This window comes from Talaromyces proteolyticus (assembly GCF_021365285.1).
Source record: "Talaromyces proteolyticus strain PMI_201 chromosome Unknown BGW36scaffold_10, whole genome shotgun sequence".
Classification (NCBI taxonomy): domain Eukaryota; kingdom Fungi; phylum Ascomycota; class Eurotiomycetes; order Eurotiales; family Trichocomaceae; genus Talaromyces; species Talaromyces proteolyticus.
The window spans coordinates 472,651-496,979 of NW_025764286.1; the positions used below are offsets into that span (position 1 = coordinate 472,651).

The following is a 24,329-nucleotide window of genomic DNA, read 5'->3' on the forward strand; positions in this document are numbered from 1 at the left end:
TGTGTATTGCTAAATCCCCGACGGCGTTTAACCGCCCACCTGCAGACGCGCCTAACCGCGCGGCTAGAGGCACTCGGACCCTTTTCGGCCACCCAGCCTTTGCACGCGACAAAGCTCCTGCCGCATTCCCTTCGTTCCCCTTGATGAAATGTCGCTGTGTCACGATGCACCGAGCATCTCAGCTTCCACGAGTGATTTTTGATGTCTATTGGAATTATTAGAATCTGATCATCCACCAAGACGAAAAAAGGAGCCTCTTCACATCGGCCGCCGCCTCTTCGGTCTGTGGCTAGCGCATCCCCATCTCCGATTCTATTCCGCAATTTCTATTTCCTGATCAGACAGCGCGCGCTGCGTACGGACGTGACACAGCTCTCTGAGCCTCAGGGCGATTTATTCAGATTGGTACTTTCTACATTTTTGATACCGGCTGGGACATGTTTTAGCCTTGTCGCGACTGTCAGCCCAGTCCCTTTGAGCCAAACATCGCGCAAGTTTGACCCTAGAAAGCCGCCCAAGTTGAAACGAAGCAGATCACCCTTTATTCTTCCACACGTCTCACAGCTGATGTCTCGAGCAACTGGCGACAAGATATCTCTGGTGCTCGGAGGACTACGATCCGATATCGAGTAAATCATGGGGGTGAACCCATACGAAGCTGACCCAAAGCGGGTGCCAAAGAAAGATCCGTACTTAAGTCGCAGCCCGCATTACGGTCGATATGCTCCTCAGACCGATGATTTCGCGCCTGCCACTATTGACTGGCACACCGTCGGGGAATCAGGATCTCTTCCCTACTGGAAAAAAATTATAGACAAACACTGTACCCCGCAAAACTCGCTGAACGTGGTGGGATCTCGAGATGCTTTCGCAGTGGGCAAGGTGATTATTCGCATCGATCGCAACAACTCCGAAGATTCCGCGACAGAAAGGTATGCCGTTTTGAATGCAAACGAATTGGTCGCATCGCGAAAAGCGGAAGAAGCGTTGAAAGATCTCAATGTCGCAGTGCCGATAATTCTCTTTTGCGGAACCATTGATGGGAAGAATGTTGTGACCGAAACTCGCATCCCCGGCGTTTCCTTGGAAGTCGCATGGAAATACCTGTCGGATTCGCAAAAACAAGACTTCAAGTTACAATGCCAGCGCATTCTCCAGCGTATCGCAACCATCGACGAGCCACCGAGCGCCCCTTCGTATGTATGTCAAGGCCTCAACACCGTTTCACGACCCGATATACCCGACGTTGAGCGCGATATTCTCTTTTCACAAAAGGAGGCTGGCGAAGAGTTATGTTTAGTACACAATGACATGGTGCGACCAAATATAATAGTCGATGACGGCCGGGTTGTTGGAATCATGGGCTGGAGACAAAGCGGTTATTTTGGTCACGACAGAGCACAACGAGTTCACCGTTTACTCCGGATACCCGAGCGCTCTCATATATTCGCTTCTGGCGAGAGATCAACTCATGACCAAGCATGGGCTGACTTATACGACTCATTGCTATCGAATCAAGCGGGGGCCCAAAATCACGGTCAAGAAAATGGAGATCTCAAAGTGAAAACAGAATCTCCCGCAACAAGTATAGAAAGAGTTCCCATGAGTCCCACCCTGCAGTTTGGGCTTTCGCAAGTGGATGGAGCCGATGATCATCCAACACCAAAAAAAATTACCGATTTGAAGCGTGGCTCGATATCAAGGGCATCGTCTATTGATAGATCGTCACCCTCAGCACCACTGAACCCGTCGAAACTAGGCCCAAACGCTCGCAAATCATCATCCGCCTCCACAAAGAAAGCTTCAACTGCAAAAAAGGTCCATCCTAAAAAGCGCAAAATTGATGCTCTTGAATCCGAGAGCGTTGGGGATCGACGGTCACATAGCCCAGCATCCTCGAGAGCGAGCAAAGGACCAGGGGTTAAAAAGTTTGAATCTGTCTCGGCAGCTGGATCCCCTGCACCTGAGGGCAAAAAGAAGAAGGTCGGTAGAAAGCCTACCAAAAAGGCCTCTAAGAAATTTTCGACGGAGGTAAATGGCACAGGTCAACAAGAAGAGGAGGAAGATCAGTATGATGATAGCGATGTTGAAAATCCTGATGAGATATTTTGTATCTGTCGTCGACCAGATAACCACACCTGGATGATTGGCTGTGAAGGCGGCTGTGAAGATTGGTTCCATGGCAAATGCGTCAATATCAATCAAGAAGACGAGGAGTTGATTGATCGGTATATTTGTGAGTTTGATCCCTTTTTTGAGTCTCGTTGAGGTCGCTAATGATGACCAGGCCCCAATTGCCATGCAGCGGGGAAGGGCAAAACAACATGGAAACCAATGTGTCGACTAAAGGAGTGCCGAAAACCAGCGCGCATATCGAAGAAGCTGATCAGTAAATATTGCTCTGATGATCACGGGCGCGAGTTTATGCGTCGTCTAGCACAGCGTCTTGCTTCAAAACCTGGTCCCGTTGTCTTTGACAGAATACGAGCTATAAGTAATAGAGACAGCCGCAGTGTCGATGGCGACGGCGATTCGCCTATGGAAACAAATGATGAGGATGAAGAAAACGACCCCCCTCGAATAATGCCGGAAGATCTGGGAAGCAAAGGCGGTGTACTGACCGTCGGCGATCTCAAGGCTGTGATCATGGGCGTATCGTCTGCTGAGGAGTTCCGCCGACTCGGCGAGCGCCTAATCTCACCACCCCCTGCTGTTCCATCAGAGACGAAAAAGGAGAAAGAGCCGGAAAACAAGGATAAAGAAGGGTTTCAAGACCATAGCAATGTGATGGGCTTAGATATCCATCCTCCCGGTGTTATATATACAACAGCCGAAGAAGCCAAGCTACAAAAGCTACGAAAACGACGTGACGAGTACCGAAGTCGCGGGGAAATGATCGCCCAACGCAACCGATTCCTCGGCCTTGTGCGGGCGCGAGCCAAAACTGTACTTGACCGACTCAAAGCGAAAGAGCCCAAGGGTGGATGGAAAGACATCTGTGGATTTGACGCCCGCATGTCCTGGAACGAAGAAGAGCTGGACGAATGGGCGCAAACCGAAGCCGGCCGAAAAGCCTTTGAAGATGATCGCCTCGAGCCAGAACCAGCCACAGCTTTACCAACTAATGGCAGCACAAGCGACAACGACGGCGATGAAAAGATGCAAGATGCTAGCGAGGGCGAGGGAGAAGAGAACGACGACCCTGAAGACGCCGAATTTGCGGAGCTGTCGAGAGGGGTTTGCATCAAGAAACGATGTGACCGGCATAAGCAGTGGGTGAGACTAGTCCAGCAGGATATCCAGTTCGAAGAAGCGATGCTCAAGGGCGATTTTGAGACTTGTCAGAAAGAAGCAAACGCCATTGTAGAGGGAGCGGTCTTGCGAATATGCTCTCAACAGGGTTGATCATTTCCTTATCATTATAAACAAGCTGTTTTTACAAGGCTTTTGAGTATATTGCTGTATACTCAGTCAATCTTACTTTTTTAATAGCATTGGTAGATGGCACTCTCCCTTTACCTTCTTGCCATTATCTATACTGGAGTTCAAATGGCGAAACTGGTGTACACGATACACGATTGATCATTTGCTTGCCAACATTATGCATATGAGGAATTGTATATAGAGAACGGATGGTCTGAAAAATATCAACTTACATGCATGCATTACTCATTCATCAACTCATTCCTCGTAACATTAAAACAAACGCTACCCCTCTCCCCTAATCTATACCCACTCACACCATTTCCCAAGCCCATCGCCATTGCGATCCTTGATTACCTCGACGAGTAGCTGATTCCGTCTGATTTGGAAAAGGAGATGAATGTCCAGGCCTTGATCGACTGTCCGCGATAGCAGGGTATGCAGAAGCGGCAGTGGCTCGTTATCATCGCCATCTATGTCGTCAGCTTTATCATCCTGTCTCCGGGTTTGTGTTCGTGAGAAGGCAGAATATAACCCTCCAGCGCTTTTCATGCTAGTAGTATGATTCGTATTTGTTGTTCGAGGAGGCTGTTGTGATAATGGTGTTTGTACGGCCCCAGTCGGTAATGATGACGGTGGTGGTGCTGAGGGAGGAAGAGAAGGGCCCAGACCAGTGGTATTAAGCAGCATAATCGAGAGAAAAGCAGCGTAAGTACGAGATAAATAGGTCAGGGTTCTCAACGCAGGCATCAAGACGGCGCTTCCGCGCATCGCATTCGAGTTGCGAATCAGGTTCTCGGCCATTGTGTCGAGGCCTTCGATGATGAGTAGCACTGCTGGGGTCTTGTGTGATTCCTGGTTGTCGTCGTCATCTTGCTCAACTGGTTCCGGCCCGTAGCGCTGTTGTTCTGTTTGATATAATATATCTGAGACTTGGCTGATGGCCTGGCTAGCAGAGGCGAAGTCATGAACACTCAGGAGCTGGACATGATCTAAAAGATCAATAGCCTGGTCTCGTGATAGCGGTGGTGGATGCCCCTCCCGCCCAGGACAGTTTCGATCAATGTTGAGAAGAGCCTCGAGCAACTCATGTGGAGAAAATGTTGTTGAGTGAGTTGGATGAACAATATACACTCTTGTAGCAGCATCGTATTTATTGGTTTCTTCTCCTCTAAGTCCAAGAAGGAAATCTGCTAAAAGTTTTCTGGAGATCTGGTGTTATATATTAGTTCACGATAATGGACATGGACAAATTGTTATATTTCTTTATTGACTCACATCGCCCAGTAAATCCCTATTTTGATCTGGGTTCGACGTATTCAACTCCCTCAGATACGAGAGTCCAAGAGTGATGCCACATCGAAATAGATGGTTTGAATGATTTCGATATTTCGACATATCGCGAAACTCGTCAAAATCTGGTCTGAGGTTCCATGACGATGTTGTTGTTGATGATGATGCAGCTGGTGTATCGATAGTAGAAGATGAGAAATTGATATCCTTAGAAGTATCGGCATTCACATTTCGCATGTCATATGTAGCCAGTAAAGACGATGCGAGAAAAGGAAAAGCTGGTTGAGTTGAGTAGACGTCGTAGGTTGAGGACATGGCTGTCCCTGTCCTAGCTTGTGCCCAGTTCAGATGCGGGACTTTAACAAAGGCAGCGTATAAAAGAAACGGGCGATAGTAGTGTGATATGCCACGATATTTCTATCCTGCCATGTCAGTTTATCTAATATTCAGCTTAAACTTAGTCTCGGATGGGTAAGTGTAGCTGGAGAACGGAGACTTATCACGCGAATAAAGTCGGCTGTCTACTGCGGATATCCAACGGATTAGAACGGAGTCCACGAACTACGTTCTGCCTTGCTTAACGTTAAATGCTTAAGATTGCAAAATTCGTTTTGAAGACACGAGAGAAGTAATATTAACTAGCAACGGAATGAAATGCTAAGATGAAAAACAATCTGTAAAATCAATTCAATACCTATAGAACTTTGTCGTCATTCGCTAGCGAGTATCAATACCCGCGGTCATTTCTAAGCAAATAAACAGTGCATCCATACGCCAGCCATATCCAAGGAATTATGCAACAGCTCTGACAGAATACCATCACTATCTGAAAACAAAGACCAGGAAGATAAATCAAATAATAGAGAGCATGGATAACGGAATGAACATGAGAGAAAGAAACGTAGATGATGAATACAAAAGCAGCAACAATTTAGAATATTGATATATCAAGACCCGCGCTGCTTATTCAGAAGGCATTTGCCGTTCGGGACGCGGTCGCCTCAGGCTCTTCATTCGATTCATAAACCCGCCTCCGTTGGGCTTAAGATCATCCCCTAGTGAACCATTCGTAGTCTTTCTCTCAAGTGCAGTGCTCCTCTTCGGGCTGCTAGAAGCGCGAGCTCGAGTGGACAAATAGGTTTCTTCGATCTTAGCGCCTTTACTGTCGTAGGCGTCGTCGTAATCCTGGAAGAAAGGATTCTTTTCGTTGGCTTTATGGGAGCTACTAGGGTGACCTGCACTGGACGGGCTTCTCTGGACTCGCTCTGGTGAAATCATCCTTCCTGTGCCTGGTCGATTGATCCCTCTGATCTTCTGTGCTAAGCTTTTCTTGCGCTGAAGACCCCCGTTTGCGGATGGCTGATTCTCACTTTCGCTCTGGCGACGTTGGATTGCGGAGCGACTGGCAGGAGCGCCTTCGAGGAAAGTACTAGTACCTAATCCCATACTCTCGGCTCCGTGGATAGGCTCCACCCGGGTTGCAGAGTCGAAAGCAGGCAAACCCTTCTTAGTAGTTCCACTTGTAGAATAGTCCAGGTACCCTTCAGTTGTATGGCCGTGAATCATTGCCAGGTCAAGATGCGAATTATTCGGCCCAGCACCACCAAGCGCCATATTCTTCGAGTCTTTAGGGAATGCTTGCATAGGTGCCTGTCGCAATCCTTTCCTGTTGCGGTGAGGATTGCAGGCATCGAATGGACCATCGTGATGAAACACTGATATCACAAGTTAGCATAGGGAAAGAATCAAGGCGCGTTTCATCACTTACAGCCTGTGCCGTAGATAGAAGTAACGTCAAGCTTATCAATAACGTCCAGTCGATAACCATGCGATCGCTTCGAACGACTCTTGGGGTCACGACTTCGTCGTTCGCGTCGTCGTTTTTCTTCTTCTGGATCCATGCTTTTTGGCTTCTCCATTATAGAAGACTCGGAGTTTCGGCGGGGACGGGGACGTCCTTCACGGGGTCGAGGGCGGTCCTTCTTGGCGGATGGGTCTGCAAAAATATCGAATGGATCCTTTTCACGGCTTCGGTCTTTTGACCGATCCTTTGGCCTGTCGCGACTAGGGCCATCTGGTCGCCCGCTGGGACGTGGTCGCGAAGACGATGAGTGTGGTTTTTCTGGGCGGGGAGGTGCCGGACGACGCTCCTTTGGCTTGGAATCTAAGGAAAGGTTTTCCTAACAGAAGAAGAGACATTAGTCTCTAGAAACAGCGCTATTGTCCGCTCACACTCACAAATAGCTCGGCCGTATTGCCGGTATATTGATTATCACTCATGGGAGACTTGATTGTCCCAGCGGGAGCAGACTGGGGTGAGAGAACCTCGGTATCGTCTAAGAAAGGGTTGGTCGAACGAGGTCGCTCCGGTCGTTGTCCAGGAGAGACAGGAGAAGGACTTGATGGAGAAAGTGCGCGGTTTCGAAAAGGATTGTTCGAGCCCAGGTTTAAATTGAGCTGCGGAGAAGGTTTGCGCTCTGTAAAGTCCCACGTCAACAACGTTAGCGATAATAGTAATTATTATTCAAATGGAAATTGCGGTCTGGTTGAACGAAGAAGTAATACTCAGGGAGAAGAAGAGTATTGCTAGTCTAGGTGTTGCGGGTTCCTGATCACATCGACCGGGTTCAAATAGGCCGAATCGACCCATTTGCAAAAATTCAGGGGGCTTTGCAAAGTAGGGTCACTAACCTGGCACAGAGATTGGAGCAAGTGACATGTTGGGTGGTAGTTAAATGGTGAGATGTATCAGACAGACAGTGGGTGGCAAGGTTTGGTGGAATCTAGCTCAGACGTCGGTCTGAGAGTGCGACTCAATCAGAGAAGCGCGATAGTCGTTGTATCAGTAGTCGACGCAAGCAATTGCGTAGGAACGGTAACGATAGGCGTTGGCCCAGGTATGCTGGCGGCTGCCAGGCAGTCGGACAAGATTACAGGCTTGGAGGAGTGGACACCTCCAGGAGGGTTGAAACAACAAGAGTTCCTGATAAACCCCCGTTCGCCTGGCGGATGGTTTCACCACAGGCCTGGGGGGCGAGTTGGCTGGCGCCAAGTATAGGTTGATGGCAGTAGGAATGAAAGCACGACAGAATCGGCGGTCGTGCAAACAATTTCTCCTGTGTAGTATCCCAATCCCTTTTTTTCTGTCCAGGTGGTGTGGTGATTGGAGATGAGAAAGCGCAGTCGTGTGCTAATATTATTAAATGCGAACACCCCCTCTCCCCCTGTTGGGTCCCGAGCGGAAGAGACAAGTGGAATCTAATTCGAAGATCGCCGGGGCGGTTGCTACTGCTAGACACGGTATGCGAGTAGGCTCCGCTTTCGAGGCCTGCGAGTGGCAGGTAGTCAGGACAGCACGGACGATGGTGTATTTAGTAATGACCTGACGACAGCGAACGGCACGAATGAGTATCAATATCGATATTCGCATGAAGAGGACGACTGGACAGTGGACAAGGGACGGTTGACAGCGGAGGCAGTTGGGGGAGGCGAGCTGCACTAAAAGGACGGCGTGGTGGGGGAGCAGGAGAAGGCAGGTGCGGACAGGAGACGGGCAGGCAGGGGCGAGGCGACCCGGCGGCCCAAGCAGGAGCAGGAGCGCTGCTCTCTTCTTTATTGTTCTCTTCTTACTCTTACCCGCTCGTTTCTTTTTTGACCACCGCGGCTGATACTGTATTACAGGCGCACGATTCGTTCATGGCGGCGACCGACTGGCTGGACGATTCAGATTGTCGCATTGCATTTCTCCCGAGGAAACTTTTCCGGCTGGCTCGATATTAATAATATTGAAGACAGAAGACGATGGCATTATGCAGCAAATTAGCAAGAGCACTAATCGCTAGAGCAGGCCATTAGCGAACGGTTGAGAAATTTGAACCAGTACGAACACTCGGAATCTCCCGATGAAGGGTCAGTGCCAATGGTTATTTAATATTCTTACTACGGAGGAATCCTCGCTGAACTTGGGACCCCAATGGACATCTGGAATACTAACCAAGTTCTAATATAATATCAATGGAATGCCCTAATGCTGGAATACGCAAACTGGATAGTAAGGCGCCTCGGTTTCCGTGCTTTCTTGGCTTGTTTTCTCCAACCTCGGTCGGCACGTCATCCAGAACCATGGACCTCGAGGTGCTGGGGTAGGCACGTACTTGATTAGCTGCATCTTGCATCTCCGAGAATTCTCAAGTGCCGCTCTCCATTCAGGACCTGATATCGTGACTGCAAAGGGAGAGCCCTCCGTGAGTTTGCTAGTCACTACCCCACCCCGCCTCCAGAGTACCTCCTAATGGCTAGGTTTCGTGATCCTATAATCGAAATGTCTCATTTCTATGCATCTTATCTATTCCTCTCCGTCCGTTCTTTCCAGGAGTGTTTCCAGCCAAGAAATATCTAAGATCACCTTTAGATATGCGGTGTGCTATGTCTTAGTCTCCTGGACGCTCTAGACCTGCTGCGTATAATCTGGCCCCGATTACCTTCACGTCGATGATTTGATAGTCCAGATGTGGCTGGCTGTGGAATGCTGGTGACGTCGATGGACATCTTTTTCTTAATTGATTCAGGCCATCCGCCAACTCTCGACGCTCGACGCTCGCGAACTAGTAACTATGCTGCGATATGTACCTCGAATTCCGGTTTCCAAGGCGGTGCAAGTACGTACTGTCTGGTGCTGTAGACTACAATGATCAATCCGTAATTGTCTGAGGCCGAGCGAGCGAGCCCCTTGCAGGAGAGGCCGGCGATGGAGCTGACGTTAGTCTTGTGCCTTCTTTTAGGCTTCAGCAAAGAAATCGTCTGCTGTGTATTTATGCATAATCTTGATCGTATTAGTTCATCGTTAATAGAACCACGCCATCAGATTGGATTTGTTATTGGAATCTGCGACTCTGCGTTCCTGGACAGTGGAAGAGAAAGCCGAAGGGAATGGGCAATGGGCCAATCAGGACACCCGCTGTCATCCAGCCCCTGATTGGCTGGTTCGCTCCGAGTCACTCCACCACAGCGAATCGATTCAATGTTGAAACTTGAAGATGAATGACTATCCAACACCTCACCTGGCACATATTTGAGGGTCTGCAAAACTTGACTCGATCGAAACTGTTGATGGCATGCAAGTAGCCATAAATCGGCCGCAGTTGTCTTAAATTGAATTGACCACGCTCTGAGAACTACCATGGACACGCAACCTCCTCCGCCATCGCTCACGAACCCGCGTTTTACCTTGGAACTAGAATTTGTTCTGTCCCTTGCCAATCCCTACTATCTATCTCACCTCGCCGTTAATTTCCCCAACCTACTCGGCACCTCCACAATTGACAAAGGTGACGATGAAAGCAGCGGTGAATCGACGGCCGTCTCGAGGGAGGCACAGGCCTTCCACGCCTACCTTGCCTACCTCTACTCCTATTGGAAAACACCGGAATACGCGCAGTTCTTGACCCATCCCGGTGCCACCTTACGAGCTCTACGATTGCTTCAAGAAGAGTCCTTTCGACGGGATATCATTAGACCCCAGGTGATCGAGAGCTTGTTAGCTGGAGATGCGGACTTGCAAGCAGCCGCAGTGGAGAACATACAACCTTCGACCGAGGATAGCAACGGAGTTCAAGCATCATGATCATCTTTCTCGCATTAGAGATGAAGATTCTATCTGAGGTTGCCAAGGGAGTTGGTCGTAAAGGGATTAGCATATCTCTATCGATTTGACGTCGAAGCCACCCGAACAGCTGACGCAACGTCTGGCAATTTCGAGATTTATGCTTCTTTTTTCCTCGATACAATGTACCTTCTTGATACAAGAAGATCAACTCTATTGGTCACGAAGACTATAATGTACAGGCTCCTCTTTCATCCTATTCGCTGCACGTGTCACCGAGGATGATGCCGCAAGTTTCCCAACAACCCCACCAACAGACCCAATCGCCAACAAAGAAGATGGATTTGATGAGCACGGTAGTACATGCGCTCGCTGAAAGACAGCGATTCGATAGATTGTCGTTTCTGTCCCTCGGACCTCTATCCCATATGCACTAAGAGCCTCCGGTTTACCGACCTAGCGGTGTAGCTTGGGTCGTTTGTGAATCGTTGAGGCTTTAGGGATTCCACGAACGTCGTGATTCGCTTAACCATAGCCCTCAATTGCAGCTTATCCATGTCGATTTAGCATAACTTGTAGTCTCCTTATATGTTATACATTTTATCAGCAAGCAGCTATTAATACTAGCCAATCTTATTGTAGGGTTAGCAGTGTTGCTCTCCAGCGCTACCCAATTAGTATATGGAGAAAAAAATAAAAAGGCCGGATTGCTTCGCGCATGTACGTACAAATGGCAAGGCGCTTAACGTGCCGAGGCTGGTTGTCTTGACCCCTCCAGCTGTAGCTCATAACCAACTGCAACTACTCGACATGCCTCTGCCTCTACCTCTGTCCTCCCTGAGCACTGAGAAGAGCGTTCTTTGCGGACTCGTGTTCGATCTGAGCCCTGCCAATCAGGGGAAGCCGGGCTGCTATCCCTCCGCTTTCTCCACTCCCAGCCCAAATATCACTGCGGCCAACTTGACCACTCTCCCATCGATCATTCTCTTCGCTTGAGATGATGAAGCATCACTTTCTTGATCTCGAATTGTACATTTAATTTCTGAGTCCTACCTCTGCCGGTGCTGGCTCTTTACTCGTTGCTCCGCGCGCGGATACAGCTGTCAGCCACTCCTTTTCCGCGTACCCGGTTACATCATCCGCCTCCGTTGAAAATCGAGCCTTCATAACATTCGTGTTTGGATTATTCACATACCTCGTTATACTCTATATCGACGACTCACAATAACCTCATATGCAACAGCGTCTATTAAGAGTCGAACTTGCGTGTTAGGAATAGAGGCGACGTGCGAAGAACCCGGTCGACATCGGCCTTGCCGCAATGAATGCCGTCCGCCAATCCTGTCGCCCAAAGCACCAGGTGCTCATTTTAAAATGCTTTCCTCGCTATCAGAAAGGTGTGCTGCAAGTGAAGCCCAACGCGAGCGAACTCTCGTATCTCCTCTACTATGCCAGCACTCGACGCAGTAAGCTGCAAAAGGTCGGCGCCTTCCTCGAGAAAAAGGCTGCCAGAGAAGTCCACAAGGGAAGAATTGGGTAAGTTCGAATGTCTTTATTTATGCCGCTCATCAATTTCTATAGGTGGGCTAATGCATCGGCGCTCTAGGAATGTCCAGGTGGTCCTTCAAATCCTCACCGCACTGATCGAAAAATTGCCTCGGGAGTTACCCCTCTACGCTCATTCGATTCTGGCAATTATCGAAACTGTGATTCACTCCAATGATATTACTATGGTCGAGGAAACCGTTCCGACTTTCGAAATGTTTTGCAACAGCCAAGACCTGTCGGTTTTGGCTGTAGAACAACAACATGCTACACGGTACCTGAGTATAGTGCGTAGCTATGCCGCTTTTGCTTCCACCAAATTGAAATCTCCCGCAAACGCCTCTAACGATCTTCCCATATCATTGCGCTGGAAAAACATTGGTCTGAAAGCAATCAGGAGCATAGTTTGTTCCGAATCAATCAGCGGCGATGGCGGAAAACAGCTCTCTATTATCGTGCCCATTATCCTGGAGAACTTGTACGCCGGGAGCGAGGATGTGTTGATCTCGCTCCAATCAAAGGCATCAGAAAAGGCATTTGACGAGACTTCGGAACAAGCACAGTCAAGACGTCGTCGAGCGAGCACTGTCACCGTGCAGACTGTCGATGCCCACGCCCCAGATGGAAATGTGGCTGAGGCTTCGGGGACAACTGCAGATGCCGACAAAGTGGCAGAGTTGGAGGTTCGTCTTCTTGCAATGAGATGCTTGGAACGCATTTTCGTTGTCAGCAGCAATCGTTCTCAGATCCGGACCGCAGCAGGACTGGTCTTGCAGTTTATCGTCGACAAGCAAGATAATTCGGTATCTGAGAAGCCTTTTCGAGAAAGCAAAGACTGGGCCCAGTCGCTGATGGAATTGATTGTGAAATGGTGTCCCGTTCAAGATCGGTTCATCGTACTGTTCACCGCCGTTGAGATCTTGAGAGGAATGTCGGTCGATGGGCATCCCGTCAACAAGCAAATAGTCATGGCCTCGTTGATTGGTTCCTTGTTGAAATCCCCTGTCAATATGATAGGACTTAGCGTCATCGATGTTCTAGTTGGTTTTGTTCAACATATCCTTCGCTTGCTACAAACTCCAATTCCATCAGATTCCCAGCCACAATTGGATTCGACAAACGAGGGCGAGAACCCTAGCGATTTGGCTATAAATGCGGACAGCGAAAAACCTAACGTAATTGCTTCGAGTGAGCCTACCATCTCTCCTGAGAATGCAAGACTGGTGTCACTATTGAAGGAGTGCATTGGGAATCTCGCCACGCATATCTACTACGCCGATCAGATTTCCGACATGATCCGGACGCTACTGAAGAGAATTAGACCATCAACCTCAATCGATGTTACTGTGGGTACAGTGGTCAAGACAGTATCTGACCCATCAGCTTCTGCAAATAACTTTGGCAATGCTGCCAGTGAACTCCAGCTGGAAAACTTTTTCTACTCCGCAGCCTCGAAGATTACAGCTTTAGAAGCAGTCAAAGATATTCTTGCGGTCGCCAATCAGAAAAAGGCCGCAACGGGTGCGGGCATAGAATCACGAAACCAAGTCAGCATCAATGTGTGGGAAGGAACGCAGTGGCTTCTGCGTGACCCTGATCGTCAAGTTCGCACTGCATACACTGATGCACTCGTCTTCTGGCTTCAACTTGAGACAACGAAAAATGATCTTCGCGTAAAAGACTTAACCAAAAGAGTTACTCGGTCACAGAGTAAACGGGACGTTGGTGGCTCTGCAAGAGTAGCTTCGACATCAACTGCTCCCATCGATAAAGGGCTATCTTCTGCTCCCTCTAGTTTCCTGCAACTCTTGCATTTGGCAATATATGACAACGCCGTGGAGTTCGCCGTCGTCGACGCAGATATCTTTATCTTGCATTTACTCCTTGTTAAGTTGGTTGATCATCTCGGCGTCAATGCAACGCGTTTTGGGTTACCTATGGTCTTGAAACTACAGGAGGCGGTACCACCAAGTGAATCTCTCAGCTCGGCAGATGCGCAAATCAACATTGGAAGCTTGGTGTATGGATACCTATCGGCATTAAGCGAGAAATTTAATTTTGAGACCTCAAAAATTGGATCTAGTATTCACGCCGAGGTTTCTAAGCGCAAGAAACGTAAGGCATGGCTTGAAAAGATTCAGCTTCCACCTCTTTCGTTGAGTCAGCTCCCATCAAGCGAAGAAAATAAAGCTATCAAGCCAGACCTTCAAGAGCCCCTCCGCACGTTTTCTGCGACCGAAGAGCTTGTCCAACAGATCGAAAATGCATACACTGCATCTCTGATTGCTGCACCTCAAAGTCCTCCTAGCTCTCCAGGACGGCACCCCATTACCCCAAGCTCCCCAAATGCGTATTTCGGCGCAGGCCAGGATCTGAAGTTGCCAGCAGACGTCAAAGAGGAGATGCTCTCCGCTTGGTCTAGAGAAGCTTGTCTCACTGTTCTGGAGCGAGAAAGAACAAAAGCAGCGTCCGTATCTGGTTCAAGACATACAAGTTCCATCCAGCGAAACAACGGCCCCCTGAACGGATTCGGAAACTATTCTCCTCATCGAGGACCACTCAGCTCTCCAGACCGCCAGAATAATTATTATTCAGCCGAACTTGGTTCCGGCATATCAGATGGCTCGTTCTCCGAGTCTAACCGGGATTCTACCATTCGTGTTAACGAGTTGAAGAGAATGCTAACTGTTTCCGTGAACTCCAATGTTCGACGCTCCAGCCCATTAAGAACTCGCGCAGATGCCGGCAATCGCAGTATTGTCAGCTCTAGTAGCGAAAGCTTGGTCAGTGGAACCTTTTCTGCGTCCGATTTCGAGAGTGAAAGCAGACCTCAGTCTATTCGAGAAGACGGGCGGAGCGCAAGTCGAGATGGCTCTGAAATCACCAAGCCTGCGCCAGTATCTTCATCTGGCAAATACAACAACGACACGGCCGTCTCCGATAATGACGATGGCATTCCACCAGTCCCACCACTACCTTCTGGGCTGGCAATTCCTGGTGGCTTTCCCGATACTAGCTCAAACCTCTCTCGACAAAGCTCAACTCGCTCTGATCATCCATCGCCCACAGGATTCTACGGAAAGAACGGATCTATCAAGGGCAAAAGTACTGCACAACAACCCGTCAAGACAATGAATGGGAGGAAAAGCAGATCCAGCAACAGCCTCAATGCAACTGTTTCCAGGAAGGGCAACGGGCCTGCCGCTACTCTCAATCACGCAATTTCACCACTTGGTGCAGGCGGGAATACGCGGTTCGACATAGACAAACTTCTCGATAGCGTTTTACCACAAGTCATCAACGACGATTCTATCAATAATGAATCTATTTCAACCATACCCGGCTATGTAGGAGGAGCTTCCCGGACAGGGGAAGAGCGACACAGAGCTACCAGCGGAATCGGCCGTCCTCCATATTAATTATAGATAACTCATTCGCTGAAAATGCTTGGTTTTCTTTTTTTTTGACCTTTTTCGTGTCTTTTTCACTTTGTACATACATTACCTCTTTCCTTTTTCTTTGTCGGTGGCTATCATGTTGATTGTTGACGTGGTGAGCTTTTTGTGTAGAGTTTTGTCTTCATTTGATACAATGATACTTCCTGTTTCGAGAGACAGATCATGTTAGTGTACCAGCGTCGGAATGGGTATTGAATATATACTCTCATCTATCAACGGTCGACTGCCGAGGCTTGTGATAGAATAATAGCATCATCGGGACAGCCACGAGAGACAACAAAATTACATTAATTATAAGTTTGCTGACATGAGTCTGGTACTCATTTTTCCATAATGGAATTTTTCTAGGGAAAAAAGTTTAAAAAAAACAAGAATTAGCATGTCCTGGTTTCGATCCAGGGACTACAAAGTTGTTAGTAACTTTACTGGGAAGTTAAGGTTGGGTGGAAATTACCCTCCGGGTGATCTACGTGAAACGTATAAATATGAGCCCGGCGCTCTTCCACTGTGCTAACATGCTGTGGCGAAAGAGTTCTATTTAAAGCGGATTGAACTGACCTCTAATGGCTTACGTTTTATTAACTGTGTCGACAGCTACATTTCAATAGATAAATATCCTAGTCAAATCTGCTAATGATAGTGGGTAGACATTAATATTGATATAGCACCAACATTAGTGCTTACGAAGACCCATGATAATTTGGCACCATACCTAAATGACGCGTAATATAACCGAAATATGGTAATATAACAACTACAAACGAGAGATTTTTCAGTTTCTGGCTTAGTCTTATGTATTGTGTTAGCACTAATGCGCGCCTTTTTAGTGCCATATCAATATTAATGTCCACCCACTGTATGCATTATTACCGAGAATAACCTAGATATCCTAACCTCTAGTAGTCTTTTCGTACCATCACCTATTGAATTTTTTGGTATATTCCAAAGAGAAGCCTTTAAGAATATCCACCGATGAATTCATTTTCAATATACTAAGTTTCTCTTGTGTCATTAACCAACAATGGAATGATCCCTCACTATCTTGGCCGCGGATGGATACTCCTAAGCGACTCGCGGGATCTGTCGGCAATGCTTTGAGAGCATACGCATGGGGATGTTATGTCGGTGTCGAATGATGCTGAAGAATAACTTCGTCACCATCGAGTAGATTAAGACACAATTTTGTCGATATGCAAAAAAAAAATTTCCCACTGGAGACGACAAAGCTATGCGATGATGCTTGCATTTGTATTTTTGCTTTAATTCCTGATAGATGGCTGCTGTGCCTCTCAGCCTTCTTCACAGCCCAGGTCTCCTGTGATTTCTTAATCGTTGCGGTAAATGGCCTCGATAATAATCCTGAAGGATTGGATTCGGTGAGTTACGTAGGCCATTGTGCATCTCTAGAGCTTTCAGCCCATGCTCGCACAAACGCGTCTTCAAAAAGAAAAATATTGGCCGAAATTGTGTCTATCGCCGATTGCCTCTTGGATTTTTTGTTCCGCCTTATCATTCATGAAACCTTGCCAAAGTGGAAGTGCAACGTTGAGATGGCTTCCTCACCACAGTGACTGCACATTTTCCGGCAGAAACTCATCCAAAATGACATTTTGAAATATAAGACACATCCTTATATTTCTCTAAATTCATGATCAGCTGGTCTTTGTATTCTGAGGTTTATTGTATATGAGTAACGAATTTTTATTTGATGTCCCCTTCTGAATCCCATATGTAGTAATATTAATGGGAGATGGGGGTACTTTGGGCCTCCGTCCTAGAGTACAGTTGCCCCAATAATGCCATTTATCACAAGCAGTGCACAGTCGCTGTTGGCAATCCTCGTTGTTGTGGCCTACACAAACCACATTTCCAACAGAACCTGCATACATACTCATCGTAGCCCTCCTCCAAGCACCGGCAATCCATATAAGTTGTACTCACAGTACTCACGAATTGACAAAACTTTAGTTGGCAAGGAAAACGCCGAAAAGCAGACTCAATGTTTTAGACTTATTAAATACGAAGGAATCGAGCAAAACGAGTACTCAGTGTCAGCGTAGTGAGATGTCTAAGGCGCTCTCGATCACGTGAAGGCAAACGCTTTTGTTTATGTGCCAAACTTTTCATCCCTCAACTCTTTACTCAACCCAAACGTGTGTCATCAACAAATTTGCCTCATTTTATCTACACTCAGAGTGTTGTTAGCCTGTTCAAGTAAATGCAAAATCAGGAGAGCGAGAGAGGAGAGAGGAAAACCGGAAAGAACCTTACAAATACGAAGAAGCATGAATCAAGAAGATGCTTCACTTCGAGCCACAGCTCTATTTCGGACACACCGCCTGCGCACTATATCTAGTAAATGAGATCCACATACGTGTATATGTGGAGGATCTGGTATCAATTGATAAGGGTTATAGCTACAATCCAGGACTAGGGCTGTGAAAGTTCTGTATTCAAGCGGCCATTTGGCCTAGACCACTGGCCAAGAAAAATATTTAATATACAAAGACCCCCATATGGGCATTTCCAACCAGTCGCTACTCACTTGACTCATCGCGAGCAGCTCATGTGACGGATTTTGGGCTTGCACGAGAAGCACTATTATCAAGTTTATCAACTACACTTATGTCTAGATATGACCGAGCGGGGTAGCTTCGGGCAGTGTAGCTTTGTCACCAGAAAGAGTCTTGGATTGATGACTTTTATTGGTCGCCTTGTTCATCTTTCCCATCTACAGAGCAGAATCAGCCTCATCGATGTTGATCCGCACAAAAAACGGAGTAGTGACTCACTGTTGCAGGATCACTCGCAAGACGATCAATAGAGGCGCAGTAGACTAAAATACTTTTACCCCACACCGGCCTAAGCACCAAACCAAAAGTAACAATAATAACGTTAGAAGCGAGGAAATAATTGGGCTTATCGCCCGAGTCTCACGTCAACGCTTGGCAGTTTGAATATGCAGGCATCAACGGCAATGTTGGCTCTAGCTGCAGGACAGCTTCAGGCAGCGGCGCCGCTCAACTTAGTTCTGCACTGTTGCATTATTATATTTAATATTGTGTGATTGTATGCATCTATAGCTCACTGGCTGCAGCCTGATCAGTAGAGGGGCTTGAGGCATGACTCAACGCCCGATGCATCCCTATTGGAGAATTCACGGCCGTTTGCTCCGTGACAACGCAAGCCGCCGATGCTCGTCTTGCATAAATAATAGGCTTGTCAGCCTTCTTTTCTGTCATCTGGACTTCATATCCCTCATATACTTTCGCTTCTAATGTGACCTCGTCGCTTTCGTTAACAATGGGCTGCTCCAACTCTAAAGAGGCGGAGGACACTCCTGCTGTTGGTGTCCTCAGGCTCCCGGTCAACACCACCGCTCCTGTCCAGACTCACAGTGCGCCAACAGCAGAAACAGCAACCACAACAACAGCTCGGAGCAACAGCACAGACAGTGACACCTCACATCCTGATACAACGCCAGTCCCTACAATGACCTGTTCTATATGCTGGGAGAGCATGCCCGAAGTACAGCAGACGATAAGGAATCGACCTTGCAAGAGCCACCGTTTGCCAGTGTGCAACGACTGCATACGAAAGATGTTCCTAGATGCCTACAAAGACGAGACTAAAATGCCGCCTAGCTGTTGCTGCCCGATACCACTGAGCTGTGGCCGTCGACTACTGTCTGCGGATGAGTTTATCCTGTTTCAAGAAAAATACGAAGAATGGGGCACCCATGACAGGCTCTATTGCCCAGTGCCAACCTGTTCAGCCTTTATATCACCGCGATTATTTCCAAAAGGGAAAGACTTTGCTCCAGCATACCAGACTGCTCACCCTGTCGACGTTCAGACACCACCCCCTACACCCCCCGATGAGTCCTCAACAGTGGCATGCCCGAAATGCTCGGTGCATGTTTGCATTCCCTGCAAGCAACTATCACATCCTGGATCCCCCTGCCCTAGGACTGCCGATATAGATCCTGAATTGTCTGAACTATTGAAGCGATGGGGTGTTAAGAGATGCCCCCGGTGCCGAGCCGCCGTGCGACGCATGTATGGCTGTCGACACATGAGGTGTCGATGTGGTGCGCAATGGTGTTGGTGGTGTACCGGCCCTGTCCGGGTTTGTGCAAGCCGCGGGTGCGAGGCTGAGGCAGAGGGCGAGGCGTTCGAGGAGGAACTAAACCAGGAAGCCGAAAATTACCTCGAGACATATGGGGAAGATCATAACCAAGAGAGGAATGAAGAGCAGACCCCTTCTACACGACAGAATAATGACAATCCTACCGTTACTCTAGACGCTGGGTGGCATTGGGAGGATGAGGATCTGGACTTGGGAGAGGAGCCCAATGGCGAAGAGGTACTTTCGTTTAACTGCAACCACGCATGGGATGACGATTCGGACTCCGATTCGGGAGACGAGGAAGACGAGGCCACTGGACAGACGCATGAGGAGTGTGGGCGGTGCTGGCGGCCGCTCTTCCATCGTCCGCAAGGGTATCACTACATAGGCGTCAAGGAACTGTTGGAGAATGGAGAGCTCCAATTAACCCCGACAGATCATGTTCCTTCTGTCGGTGCCGAGGATTATGTGAACGCTTGTCGCCGTTGCGGCATTGTGTTATGTGCTCAGTGTCGTGCATCGACACCGGTTCGACAGCAATAGACCAATTTACGTCTGGCATTCTTTAGCGCTTGCATGATACATACACCCTGATACGAACATAGCGATTTCCTTTCTTGCTCTTTTATTGCTCATATATGCTTGTGTATTTTTGTTTCCTCGATACTTTATACGAGGCTATGAAATGCTTACTCTGAACATCATATATGTAATATTACAGTCCTTACACGAATCAGAGGAATATTGGCCAATCTCAAGCCTCGCCTCTTATGTGTATGCAGCACACTAGATATAAGGACTTTTCTTTCCAGATCTTGCGATATGAATTGACATTACCGAGGCCAACATTGTCTCCCTAGACACGTACTCAGGGTATTAGTATAAATTCTAAGTGTGTAAGAGGTGCACAGATGTCTATAGCATTGATAACGCTCGAATTTTCTCCAACTTGCTGATATCTTTGGTGTGTGCTACGGCGTGAAATAGCAAATTTTGAAACAATGGCGTAGCAAAGAAGAGCACCAAGCTCCCAGACCCCCCAATCCTCACTGACGGCAAAAACCCTATCTACGAAACTTGGGCTATTTGTGTGCGTGCAAACGAGGAAGCCAACAGATTTCCTGCCTCAGGCAGTGCAGCCTCCAGCCGAACCATCACAACATGGACATTGTGTATTGAAAGGGCAAGAGGAAATAGAAGTTTATAACACTTCTTTGCACACGCTACGGTTGGAACCCGAGAGAGAATGCGTTGACAGAAATTCGAATAATCTCAAACACCGCCGAGGCTAAGTTTGCAATTATACTTGGTGCATACAGGCCAACATTCAATCCCAAACTACGAGATGTGTGTGTATACGGGGAGCCTTCCCAGGTCTTGAAATGGCTCGGTGCGTGCTATGATTTTTGTCTTTTGGAGTCAACAAGACATATTGTTTCCTTCGAGTCTTTAACACCCTGGAAGTTTCGGTCAAAAGACGGCAAGATTAAGCAGTCGGTGGATCAAGCGCTGGTTTTCGGCTTATGATACTAAGCACGTCCCCCCGCCAGAATACGATCTCAGAGCAGATGAAGACTCGAATGAAGAAGATCAAATTGAGGTTGCTCCACCCGAAGGGGTCGAGGAGGTCGATAGCAATCAACTTAGGGAAGGCCAACTAGATGAGGAGCTGACTGCCGAGACTACTGAGACGGAGCAAGTGGACGAGAGTATCGACGACGACAGTCAGCCAGTCGAAGAAAAAAACCTCATGCATGAGGAGCTAGGACAACTCGCAGCCAAGCGCCAAAAAGCCACGGAATACAGTAGGAAGTGGCGTGCAGCTAACCCAAGGCGTGAGAAAGTGAATAGCTACGATGCCGTACGATGAAACCAAAGCATATCCGGCTAGGAGGGCAGGAGATAGGAGACGACAGCGGACCAACAAGCGCAAAGCAAACCTCAAGTGGAAACACATGCCACCAGAAAAGAATAAGCGCCAGAATGAAATGCGTCGACACTCAGAGCCAAGCTCCAACAGCAAGTCCGAAGAGCTAAAGAAAAGCTACCGAATTTGGAGGAAGCAGCTGCATCTGAAGATGAGATACACGCCGCCCTTGTAAAGCTCGTCGTTGCCTCAATTGACCGCTACGAGGAGTCCCAGAGATAGGTCGTGAGGTTTTGCTTGGGTCTCGCCAAACCTCTGAGAGTTCGCGGAGGAATATCGGAGACAGCAACCAGCGGACTCCAATACTCCACAGATATAACAAGCTAGCTATACTCCATGGTCTATGAACTGTATACGCTCAGTACTCAAGCTAGAAAGGAAAAATGAGCCGAAATTGTTATCGCTGTTCAATGGAAGTCAGTGGTGGGCAACGTAAGCCGCCATTGCGCATTGGAACTTGTTTTTAAGTCTTTTCTTATTTGAAAGTAACTAGTTATATGCCCATACTCGAAAACTTCTATGCCTAGTATATTTCACAACTGGATGTGTTTACAATCATACACAGCTGCCAATGATTCTCATCTAGACTACTGCTTGATATCTAACTTGTATATCGAATTTTAAGAGACCGCCTGCAAATGTATAATTGATGTGGATGCTGCCGGACCCGTCACAATGTTTCAGCTATTTAGCAGAACCTTTCCAACCTTGTTTAATATTTCCTTACATAGTTCTACGACTACTTCACGTATTAGAATTGATTTGGACAAATGAAAGAGTAATATTGAATCAAGTTCGTGTAGGGTTAACTACATAGCTCAAGTCTAATTCCATAATTCGGTATTTTTAAGTCATGAAAGGTTTCATAGCAACGTCCCTTAATCCGTAGCTGATGCTCGTTTCCGACCAATCGGCTTACTTCTTTCCGGCGACCTTCTGGGCGGCCTTGGTGACCTTTCCGGCACCAGCCTTGGCCTTCTCGACGGACTTGATGACACCAACAGCGACAGTTTGGCGCATACTAAGAAAGATCAGTACATGTTTTTAAAAAATGGTTCAGGGCTTTGAAAACTTACTCGCGAACAGCGAAACGACCGAGAGGAGGATACTCGGTGAAAGGCTCAACACACATGGGCTTGGAAGGAATCATCTTGACGATGGCAGCGTCACCAGACTTGATGAACTTGGGGCTGTTCTCAACAGACTTTCCGGTACGGCGGTCAATCTTCTCAAGGAGTTCGGAGAACTTGCAAGCAATGTGGGCAGTGTGGCAGTCTGGCACGAACCTGTTAGCAAATTTCTTTTTCAGAACGACACGAGAGGAAACAAACCTAGGACTGGGGCATAACCAGCGGACACTTGGCCAGGGTGGTTAAGCATGATGACCTGGGCGTTGAAGGACTCGGCGCCTGCGGGGGGGTCGTTCTTGCTGTCACCAGCGACGTTGCCACGACGGATTTCCTTGACGGAAACGTTCTTGACGTTGAAGCCAACGTTGTCACCGGGCTGACCGGCAGTGAGCTGCTGGTGGTGCATTTCGACACTCTTGACTTCAGTGGTGACGTTGGAGGGAGCGCTGGAAATGTTAGAAATGGGTATCGCAATGACCGGAAAGGCTTCCACTTACAAGGTAACGACCATACCGGGGGTGATGGTACCGGTTTCGACACGACCGACGGGCACTGTTCCAATACCACCGATCTTGTAAACATCCTGGAGAGGAAGACGGAGGGGCTTGTTGGCGGGACGGGTAGGGGGCTCAATGGCGTCGATGGCCTTGGACGTGTTAGATCTAGATCAGAAAAACCGATGAAACAAGGGATCATACCTCGAGGAGGGTCTTGCCAGTGGTCTTGCCGGCCTTAGTCTCCTTCTCCCAACCCTTGTACCAGGGGCAGTTGGGGGAGGGCTCAAGCATGTTGTCACCGTTGAAACCGGAGATAGGAACGAAAGGAACGGCCTTGGGGTTGTATCCGACCTTCTTGATCTGTATGATGGGTTAGTAACTGACAAGTTGCTGATGCCTTGTAGATGTTTTCTGGAACTTACGAAGTTGGAAGTCTCCTTGACGATTTCGTTGTAACGATCCTGAGACCACTTGCAGGTGTCCATCTTGTTGAGGGCAACAATGAGCTGACGAACACCGAGGGTGAAAGCAAGAAGAGCGTGTTCACGGGTCTGGCCATCCTTGGAGATACCGGCTTCGAATTCACCAGTACCGGAGGCAATGATGAGAATAGCGCAGTCGGCCTGGGAGGTACCAGTGATCATGTTCTTGATGAAATCACGATGACCAGGGGCGTCAATGACGGTAACCTCATACTTGCCAGTCTGGAACTTCCAGAGAGCAATGTCAATGGTGATACCACGTTCACGCTCAGCCTTGAGTCTTAAAATTGCAGCGTTAGCATCTGATGTAGCTAATGAGGAGGGGATAGGAAGCCATACTTGTCCAAAACCCAGGCGTACTTGAACGAACCCTTGCCGAGTTCGTTGGCTTCCTTCTCGAACTTCTCGATGGTACGAGCGTCAATACCACCGCACTTGTAGATCAAGTGACCTGGACACGATATGTCAGTATCGTTTGACCCCTCTTGTAGCGAGACGTGGATGGAGGGATGGCTTACCGGTGGTGGTGGACTTGCCGGAGTCGACGTGTCCGATGACGACGATGTTGATGTGAGTCCTTTCTTCCTTACTGCAGGACAAGATGGTTAGCAAAGAGTTTTCACGAGACAGCGAAGACAACGTACCCCATGGTTGCGGTGTTTGAGTTCGTATGAACTAATGTAGTTTCTTTGTAAGATACTAGATGAGTTCTGAGATTGCTCAGGTACTACGGCCCAAATGCGTAGAGGTGCTGAGCAACAGGACAGTTAGTGAGTGGAATGGATGAAAGAGTTTGATGGACGTAGACTGGGAGGGCGGGTTTATACGTACTGAAGCTGACGAG

General features: G+C 48.1%; 7 protein-coding genes and 1 non-coding gene across 8 annotated transcripts; 4 read left to right on the top strand and 4 right to left on the bottom strand.

Moving 5' to 3' along the window:
* The first annotated feature begins 138 nt into the window (after window positions 1-138).
* On the top strand, window positions 139-3,657 carry BGW36DRAFT_418920 (putative PHD transcription factor). Its single transcript, XM_046219440.1, has 2 exons — window positions 139-2,236; window positions 2,288-3,657. The coding sequence occupies exons 1-2, from the start codon at window positions 637-639 to the stop codon at window positions 3,403-3,405; spliced, it is 2,718 nt and encodes a 905-aa protein (XP_046068619.1). The 5' UTR covers window positions 139-636; the 3' UTR covers window positions 3,406-3,657.
* On the bottom strand, window positions 3,658-5,203 carry BGW36DRAFT_463999 (uncharacterized protein). The gene is made up of 2 exons (XM_046222237.1): window positions 4,702-5,203; window positions 3,658-4,635 (listed from the first exon to the last, which is right to left on the bottom strand). Exons 1-2 carry the CDS (start codon window positions 5,029-5,031, stop codon window positions 3,727-3,729), a joined length of 1,239 nt encoding a protein of 412 aa, XP_046068620.1. The 5' UTR covers window positions 5,032-5,203; the 3' UTR covers window positions 3,658-3,726.
* Window positions 5,204-5,679: 476 nt separating this feature from the next.
* On the bottom strand, window positions 5,680-7,435 carry BGW36DRAFT_430498 (Pal1 cell morphology protein-domain-containing protein; the record flags this gene model as incomplete). Its single annotated transcript, XM_046220849.1, has 4 exons — window positions 5,680-6,431; window positions 6,485-6,896; window positions 6,955-7,193; window positions 7,408-7,435. 4 exons carry the CDS (start codon window positions 7,433-7,435, stop codon window positions 5,680-5,682), a joined length of 1,431 nt encoding a protein of 476 aa, XP_046068621.1.
* A 2,460-nt stretch (window positions 7,436-9,895) lies between these two features.
* Window positions 9,896-10,339, top strand: BGW36DRAFT_362298 (SOH1-domain-containing protein; the record flags this gene model as incomplete). Its single annotated transcript, XM_046214361.1, has 1 exon — window positions 9,896-10,339. The coding sequence occupies one exon, from the start codon at window positions 9,896-9,898 to the stop codon at window positions 10,337-10,339; it is 444 nt and encodes a 147-aa protein (XP_046068622.1).
* Window positions 10,340-11,639: 1,300 nt separating this feature from the next.
* On the top strand, window positions 11,640-15,282 carry BGW36DRAFT_399556 (uncharacterized protein; the record flags this gene model as incomplete). The annotated part of the gene is made up of 2 exons (XM_046218534.1): window positions 11,640-11,854; window positions 11,925-15,282. 2 exons carry the CDS (start codon window positions 11,640-11,642, stop codon window positions 15,280-15,282), a joined length of 3,573 nt encoding a protein of 1,190 aa, XP_046068623.1.
* Window positions 15,283-15,696: 414 nt separating this feature from the next.
* On the bottom strand, window positions 15,697-15,841 carry BGW36DRAFT_t61. The gene has a single exon. It is a non-coding gene; the product is annotated as a tRNA-Met (tRNA).
* A 2,783-nt stretch (window positions 15,842-18,624) lies between these two features.
* On the top strand, window positions 18,625-21,527 carry BGW36DRAFT_464003 (uncharacterized protein; the record flags this gene model as incomplete). The annotated part of the gene is made up of 2 exons (XM_046222238.1): window positions 18,625-19,977; window positions 20,984-21,527. The coding sequence occupies 2 exons, from the start codon at window positions 18,625-18,627 to the stop codon at window positions 21,317-21,319; spliced, it is 1,689 nt and encodes a 562-aa protein (XP_046068624.1). The 3' UTR covers window positions 21,320-21,527.
* Window positions 21,528-21,879: 352 nt separating this feature from the next.
* On the bottom strand, window positions 21,880-24,326 carry BGW36DRAFT_385116 (translation elongation factor 1 alpha). The gene is made up of 9 exons (XM_046216881.1): window positions 24,130-24,326; window positions 24,004-24,074; window positions 23,825-23,936; window positions 23,426-23,765; window positions 23,205-23,363; window positions 23,004-23,152; window positions 22,708-22,952; window positions 22,453-22,651; window positions 21,880-22,397 (listed from the first exon to the last, which is right to left on the bottom strand). Exons 1-9 carry the CDS (start codon window positions 24,132-24,134, stop codon window positions 22,292-22,294), a joined length of 1,386 nt encoding a protein of 461 aa, XP_046068625.1. The 5' UTR covers window positions 24,135-24,326; the 3' UTR covers window positions 21,880-22,291.
* Window positions 24,327-24,329: the final 3 nt, after the last annotated feature.